General features: G+C 46.4%; 1 protein-coding gene across 2 annotated transcripts in view; it reads left to right on the top strand.

Annotated features, from left to right (window-relative positions):
* URB1 (URB1 ribosome biogenesis homolog) overlaps positions 1–8,397 on the top strand; it is a 67,150-nt gene that overhangs the window by 17,264 nt on the left and 41,489 nt on the right. The window contains exons 8-11 of one of the 2 annotated variants that reach the window (XM_035017590.1): positions 870–994; positions 4,322–4,517; positions 6,030–6,167; positions 7,723–7,896. In XM_035017590.1, the coding sequence (XP_034873481.1) occupies positions 870–994; positions 4,322–4,517; positions 6,030–6,167; positions 7,723–7,896 (633 nt within the window). The remainder of the gene's footprint in view (positions 1–869; positions 995–4,321; positions 4,518–6,029; positions 6,168–7,722; positions 7,897–8,397) is intronic. The other variant, XM_035017591.1, reaches the window with a different exon arrangement.

The raw sequence follows: 8,397 nt of genomic DNA, 5'->3' as shown, positions 1-8,397 counted from the left end.
AATAAATAAATAAATAAATAAATAAAAAATAAGGAAATCATAAGAGAAAATACATTTATAGGACCGTGCTGTCGCTAACAGTCCACAGAAGCAGAACCGTGCAGTTCAAACCTGTGTGGTTCAGAGGTCAACTGTATTTATTTCTTATCATTCACAGTATCACAGCGCAAAAGCAAAGGGAAGCTTAAAAAAAATGATTTTGTAACTGAAATATAGGCTGTAAAGAGAGTCTCTTTAATAATGGGGTTGCCGATACTGGCCTGCTCTGCACTCACTAACCCACTGGGGACCTCAGCTGTGCCATCCACAGTTTGCTCTTACGTGCAATGGGGGCAGTCATTTCTGTCCTGCCAGATGCACAGGGCGGCTGTAAAGATGGAATGAGAACCCTCATTGCCAAGTGCTTGGCAACAATAAGAAATGATGTAAAATGTCCAGTTATCTGTAGTTTCTTGTTCCAGCAACTCCCTGTCTGTTCAGCGTTAAAAAGAAATATTTTCTTTTTTAATTCAGTTTATTTAAACTAAAACAAAAACAGTTCATCCATTTCTTTCATCACCACCCCCCACCCCTACCTCTGGCAACCACCAGTCTGTTCTCTGTATCTATGAGCTTGTTTGTTGTTTTCTTTAATTTGTTGTTTATCTAATTTATTATGTCTTTATTTAGAGTCCATGTATAAGAGAGTATTTTTTTTTTTATCTTGATTGGTGTTTCTATTCTGTGTTTTTTTTAATGATAGATACCAAGTGTTTCAAATGTTCTCTAAGTCGTCATTGGGTGCGTGGTATTGTCCAGTTTTTACTCTGTAGTTGTTACTGAGGCTTACGAACTTGAGATTTTCGTTGAATTTCTAAAAACCTTCATAGGCTTCTGCTGAGGATGCGGGGAAAACCATGGTGAGGGAGCTTGTTCACACCTTCCTGATGGATCTGTGCTGTTCGCTCAAGCACGGGATTAATTTTTATGACGCATCTCTCGGCACCCTCGGCAGGTAAGGCAGCGCCCTTGTGAACCCCACGCGGGTTCCTCAGCAGTCGTCCCGTATGTACGTGACTTCCCGGGGAAATCTGTGGAATAATGGAATTTTATTTTAGACATTACCTACCTCATCTTAGGGATGAACATTTGTTGACCCAAAGAGCGGCTGCTCATTACGAGTCCTCGGGGCAAAGGGCTCAGGCAGCAGTGGACTTAGACACCCAGTAGGAGATGTCTCACCCAGCGAGGTGCCGCGGTTTCCCTCGAGACTGTGACCGTTGGCGGGGTCTGAGGATAAGTCGTACATCCGCCTTCCCAGGGAGGGTGGACCCCTTCGCGGGCCTCCACGCAGTCCTGAGGTGGGAGCCAGTGTTATCCTGGTTTAGTGGCTGAGGGTGATGGGCACAGAGAGGTCGGGTCTCTCAGCCTGTGAGTGGCAGAGTGGCAGAGTTCAGATTTAAACCCAGGGAATCCTCGTAACAGTGAAATAGTTCTTCTTCTCCTCAAAGACAGCTGCTAATGAGCTAGATTTTCACAATTTGGTTTTTTACAATTTGTTTCATGTTTTTACATTTTGTTTATGGGGACATTTCATCAGTGCGGAAACGAAGTCCACAGCTGATGATTTAGATTATGTTCTTTTAGACTTTCTCTTTTGGTTTAACTGTAATACACATCCATGTTACTAGTTTTTAATAACCAAAATAGCCTACTGTTGGATTTATCAACCTGCTTTTTTGTCCCCGTTGATAGTAAAAATGTTAGGTATATTTTCTGGTCATTGTGAGTAGCCTTATATATATATATTTTAATCTCTGATTATTTTATTATAAAGATATAGATGGTTTGATTTAGTGTCACCCAGGTAGGAGATGACTGATCCCTTCACGATAGGATAATATGGTGGAAATTTTTCTCTCTCCTTGTGACTTGTTTTCATTCTGAGGTTATTATGAATTAACTTGCCACATCATTTTTTTCTTTTAACTTTGTTTTGGGATAGTGTAGCTTTTCTCTTATCAGCAAAAATCAGCTCACTTGCCTGCTAAAAGTAACAGCAGACTTTTATAGTCTAATATAACGCCATGCCTAAAACACATGTGTTTTTCCCCTTAAGTAAGACCCGTAAATAGATCATCATTTGATGAGCGTGTTTGAATCAACTTGTGGGTGTAGGTCTGTTCAAATAAGCTGTGGTTTATGTCAGTTTTTTGAAGCCAGGGGCAAAAGCAAATGTTTGCCCTTAGGGGAGAGGAAGGGAATTTGTCTGTGGGGACGTGGATGGAAAGCTTTGAGAAAATTAAAGTGTGTGGTTCCCCAGTAGTTGTAAGGCTCGCGTCCTCAGTCCATTCAGGGCTCCCTGCATGTGTCACCACATCCGAGAGGCCTTCCCTGGCAGCCCTTTGCTGAAATAGCCCTTCCACTGTCACTGTCCCCCTTGCCTGGCTCTTGCTTTTGACTGTGACTTATCACCACCTCGCACATTTATTTATTTGCTTGTTCATCACCTGATAGACGAGAATCAGTGAGAACAGAGGACAGTGCCTGGCACGTAGCAGGTGTTTGAAAGTGAGGCATTCTAGTGTAGGCGGGACTTGGTAAACTTCTCCAAGGGACAGGTAGTATTTAGGCTTGGTGTGTCATAGAGTCTGTTTCGTGACTGCTCAACTGTGCCACGGACATAAACGAATGGGTGTGACTGTGTTCCAATAAAGCTTTATTTATAAAGACAGAGGGTGGGCCATAGTTTGCCAACCCCTGGTGTGGAGGTTAAGAGAACAGATTCTGGAGTCAGCTCTGAGACCTCGACAAGTACTTCTCTCTGCCTCTCTTGCCTCATCTGTAAAATGGAAACAAAATTGGTACCCACCCCGGAGGGAGGTCGAGTGTGCTAACTGCCTAGAGTAGTGGCCGGCACACATTGCATACTGTGTATATAGAAATGTCATTCATTTTATTACACTGTTGACTGAAATAATGTGGATGTGCGTGGTATTTGTAGTGCACTTTGTAGATTTAGCATTGTGTTCATTTGATGGCGCAAACTATTTTGCTCATGAAATTTTCATATTAAGAATTTTAAGCCTTTTTTTTTTTAAGATTTTATTTATTTGAGAGTGAGAGAGAACACATGCGAGCATGGGGGGTTGGGCAGAGGGAGAGAGAGAAGCAGACTCCCTGCTGAGCAGGACCTTGGGATCATGACCTGAGCCGAAGGCAGATGCTTAATGACTGAGCCACCCAGGCACCCCCCAAATTTTAAGCTTTTTAGATTTCTGATCAAAATTATACTCATTCAGTTTTTGAAAAAAATTTTAGTATATGTAAAGCTGCATATTGCATCTTAGTTTTGGTCAATTTACAAGGGGGTACAGAACAGTGAGGATCCCAGAAGCTATCAACGTGGTATGCTTGTGGTAAATTCTCAGATTTTCTGGATCAGGGACAGGCAGATATGAAAAGTCATCCTTCCTTAGAAGGATCTGGGGGTAAACATGGAGTCCTACGGGTTTGCCTATATAGATCCTGGGCTAGATGCTTCTTATCTGCAAGTTTTAATGTCCACAGGTTCTCCTGATTGTTCTTTTTATGATTTTATCCTTTGGAAAGCTTCCCACTTTGGGACAAGTTTTTAATATTTTCATACAGTAGATTTTTTTTTTCCTATATTAGCTTCTTGCAGTTAGAAGTTTGAAATAAATAGAATAAGTGGCAAGACTTTGTGCCATTTTGTTGCGTTTTAGAAATAATTTTGTGGCACTGTGGACTGTGGGGCAGTTCAGGAGCAGTTCATGTAAAAAAATCTTTTTAAAAGAAAAACCCATCCTCTGTAGTTTTTATACTTAATGCTCACATATATATATTTATTTACATACTTGCTTTTTCACATGCAGTTGGAGGAAAGAGGTCAGTAAAATCTCATGGGGAAATTCTGGGAGTGGATTCCTCCTTGCGGGTTTGGCCCTTTCTTTACATTAGCCTTGACTCCTGGGCAGACTGATGGGGTAGAGACAGAGTGGGTTTCTTCCTCCTCCTGAATGTCAAATGGAACTCAGGGGAGGGAAGGAGAGATGGAGAACGAGTCAAAGTAGAGACTTTTTGAGCCGCTTAGAAATAGAGGAGTGAAATTCAAGCCCTTTGTTGGAGAGCGAGAGCCCCACAGACCATGAGAACACCACACTTTGTGTCACAAGGGAGAGCCACAGGTGCAATTTGCCGGTCACTTGTATTTCAACTGTGTTTCCTGAGGGCGGTGTCGAGGAGCTGCATTATTACCCCGAGCTCTCAGCGCTTTGTGAAAATTCCCTGCAGACCCTTCTCTCCTCTCTTTCTCTGACAGAGGCGGGAATCTGACCCTCCTGCACTTCCTGTTGGGTTTGAAGACTGCTGCAGACGATGAGCTGGTGGCCGAGCTCGTGGTGAACATCCTCAAAGTGTGCCCGGACTTACTGAACAAATACTTCAAGGAAGTCACATTTTCCTTTCTTCCAAGAGTGAAGTCCACTTGGTCAAATAACATCAAACTGCTGAACAAGGTAACACCCTGCCTGTTCTGGAGTGTGTTAGGGGGTGGGCAGAGTGTCAGGAGCTGTGGGATGGCAGCTAGGGAGAGAGAGTGACATGCCCATGAACTTCAGGATGGAGAGAACTCCTTCAGCCATTCTTCAGGGGGTAATTGAGATCATGTCACATTGGTGTCCTGATCCTCTGAGGACATTCTGCTTTTCACTGAGCTGAATTTAGAGGTAGATGTCTTTTGAATCTGTTAAGCCGAATTCATCTCCTTCATCCAGATTTTGCTTAGAGTGAGATCTTAATGAATTTTAGCACATTTAGGCTGGAATTAGTGAGATGTCTGAAATGTAGGATAGTTTCTAAAGACTACTGTTTTAAGTACTTAGAACAACTTGAAATAAGCTATGAAACAATGGTTTGTTTGTCTAGGTGGCTATGTATTAATGTCTTTTTTTTTTTTAAGATTTATTTATTTGAGAGAGAAAAAGTAAGAGTGAGCAGGGGGAGGGGCAGAAGGAGAGAAAAATCTCAAGCCAACTCCCAGCTGAGCGAGGAGCCCAGTACTACAGGGATCAATCCCACAACCTGAGTTCATGCCCTGAGCCGAAACCAAGAGTTGGCCGCTTAACTAGCCGAGCCACCCAGGCTCCCCTGTTAATGTCCTTCTGGTCACAGACGTCAGCCTCCCTGCATCCACCATAGCGGACGTACCTACCGTACATTCTTTGGCAGTACTGCCTGGCTCAGTTAAGGTCTGATTTTTGGCCTGCTTAATGGTGAAACATCTAGGATTGTTTTCTTGTGCCCTGTCTGGGCATGGGGTTATCTATAAACAAGCTTTTTTTCAGGTCTTCTCTCATTTTCCTCAGGTGTGTGTATATATAGTCCCCACGTGTATCTTAGGATGAGAAGGAGGCATTTTGCCCCTCATTTGGGGGAAGGTAGCCTGTGGCCACCACCCTTTTGGGGAGGTGCTCTGGTGCTGCTCTTCCCAGGGAAGGGCAGCGGGCAAGTTCATGGCCTTTGCAGACCTGGGTGCGAGTCCTTGCTTCACTGCTTTCTAGCTGTGCGCCCCTGGGGAAATTACTTAACCTTATTGAGGTCCAATTTTGTCATCCATGAATGTTTTTTATTTTAATGTAAAATATCCCTACCCTAAAGGGTTGTCATGAAGTATTAAAAGATGACATAATTTGTCACGTGTCTGTCAAGTGCAGTAACTGGTGAGTAATACAATTGTTAGCTCCAGCAGTGACTTATTTGTCATCAGAGGTTTTAAGGGGCTCCCCAGGCTGCCACGCTGTGCTCTGCTTTGAAGGGCATTGCCCTGGTAACAAACAGTCTCATGACCTGACTTTTCTCTAACAAGTAGATTTAGGGGTTAATCTTCCGGACCCTGTTCCTTGGCAGGCCTTGGACCTTTATCACTCTAATCCTTTCATTGGAACCGCTTCACTGTGGGGTGCCTACAGTTAGCCTCAGGTTTGAAACATAACCTGCACTAGCTCATTCTCTGTTCTCTTTTTTCATAGATCTATGAGGCCCAGCCGGACATTTCCCGGGCTTTTCAGACCAGAGAGTTCATCCCCTTGCCTAGGCTCCTGGCAATGGTGATGGTGACCACTGTGCCCCTGGTGTGCAATAAGATCATGTTCACCCAGGCATTAAATGTAAGTGGTCGCCTTTCTTCTAGAACTTTCTCCTGTTCACTGCATTGGCCTTTCTGGGGATCATTCTGAGGATGCCTCCCTGGATATATTGGATGGTGTTTTGTCAGTGAGCCTCAGGCTTTCCGTGTCCACTTACCTGGGCAAGGGACCCTGAGCCTGAGGAACATTCCAGCCAGAGGATGCAGCTGCTGATTTTATTGCTCCAGCACGGAGCCAGGACCACAGCCTCCTGCATGGCTCTCTGCACCTGCCCGAGGGTGGGAGCCTGTTGGACCCAGACACAGGGCAGTGTGTTCAGCTATAGCCCAGTGTCATGTATAAAGCTATCAGTTGAGGATTTGTGGATGGGGTAGGACTGAAATTTGCCTGGCAAATCCTGTCTTTTGTGGTATAAGTGAATACTGTTAAAATTTCTGGGGAACGTTTACTTTGGGGATTAGCTATTTCAGGCCTTTTGAGAGGACATGTTCATGGAAAAAATTGGACACATTCACAGAAAGATTAAATTTCCTATCATTATACATTATAAAGGTCCCCGAGTCCCTGCAGGAGCCACGTTCTGAGGGATGCATGCATCTTTCAGCACAGCTCCGTAGCGTGGCCTTAAGTGAACAGCTGCAAGCTGTTGGCACACGTGGGTCCTGGGCTCTCCCAGGCCCTCCTGTTCCCGGGTTGCCTCAAGACTTAGCTGGGGGAGGCCGGGTGGCTGTGGGGCAGGAGGAGTCCCCACCCGTCAGGCAGGCCGGGTTGTCGTGTGGACACGGCAGAACTGGGGTCTGTCGTGGTGGGTCACACGGACTTGAGGTGGCCCCAGCGGTGATGGGCAGTCGGCGCAGAGCAGCGAGGACCCCCTGGTGGTGCAGTGGGGTTCAGCATTTCTGATGCCTGTCTCCAGGGTTTGTGCTGAGAGTGGGCAGCGGGCGAGGAACAGGGAGGAGGTCGGCGTGGGCCTGGACAGAAAGGCCTTTTGTTCTGGTTGCCAAGTCGTAATAACCAAAATTAGGACCCAGCTCACTTGCCCGTCAGTCTGGTAGAAGACACAAACTGTTTAGTCTCGAGGGGCTGTTAAGGAAACAGAACTGAAAGGCGGATGTCGGATGCGGCCCCTTTCTGGGTGGAAGACTACGTCCCTGCCCTCTGGGAGCGGCTCCGGCAGGCGGTCTGGGATGGAAGGCCAGCCACCCCCTCTCACCGTGTCATTTCAGACACATTAAGTGCTTTTCCAGGAGCTGGTGGGGTTCTGGTGAGATTGTAGCTGTTCTTGATGAGGATAATCCAATGAGCTCAGTGGCTGTCAGAAAAGACTTACCAAACCTAGACAATGAAACAGAACTAAAAATAACTATCAGGTGTTTCTTTCAGTTGCCGTCTCCTCAGCCACTGCTGAGGTCAGATCTGCAGGAGGTCAAGAGGCAGGGTCCACAGGCTGCCCAACTCGTGCAGCCCTCCCTGCTGGGGACCCCAGGAGGAGCAAGGGCCCATCAGTCCCAGGGCTTGGGAGGTCTGTGTCCACCAGTGCAGCCTCCAGTGTGGATTTACCTCTTTTTCTTCCCAGTTGGACAGCAAATCGGTGAAACACACAGCTTTATCCCTTATTTCCGTCATTTTGAAAAGAGCATTGAAAACCGTTGACCACTGCCTGAATAAAGAGACGTGGCAAGGATCAAGCGTGTACTCGGCCGAGGTGATGGAAGAATTCGTGCGGCTCTTCAGAGAAGCTCTGAGCAAGGTAGGCATGGGAGCAGCTGTGGCCATTCCAGATGAGGTTCCAGAAAGTTCCTTACAGCTGTCATGGGCGAGCACACCAGGGGAAGAGGCAGCCCCAGGAGCACAGAGGCTAGGTGTGAAACGAAGTGCAGTGGAGGGGTTCAGGTGCTCTTGGACCTCCAGCCTCATCGGGAGCTGATTGTTCTTCCCTCCCCAGCTGCTGCACACACACTGGGCTGGGGCTAAGGTGAGGGAGTGGCTTGGGAGGCCCCTCCTGTGCCCTCTTCCCCGGGGCCTATTCTGGCAAGTCAGGAAGGGCAGTCATCGTCTGCAGACGGGGCACCTGCCAGGAAGGAGCCAAGGTCATGCTGGATGAGGCCCCCGGCTGATCAGAGGACGGGTTTCTTTTTCCCAGTGTCTTGCTCTGGTGAATGAGTCTTCGGGGGTTTGTTGTAATCATCAGTGATTGTGTTTTCACCAAGTCCTTGCTGTACAGTCGTGGGAATCAGCAGCACAGAGCAGA

The sequence above is a fragment of the Mirounga leonina genome, unplaced genomic scaffold (genome assembly GCF_011800145.1).
Source record: "Mirounga leonina isolate KUSES-001 unplaced genomic scaffold, KU_Mleo_1.0 Mir_172, whole genome shotgun sequence".
NCBI lineage: Eukaryota > Metazoa > Chordata > Mammalia > Carnivora > Phocidae > Mirounga > Mirounga leonina.
The sequence above is the reverse complement of the archived record's forward strand: the minus strand, read 5'-3'. Positions and strand labels throughout refer to the sequence as shown.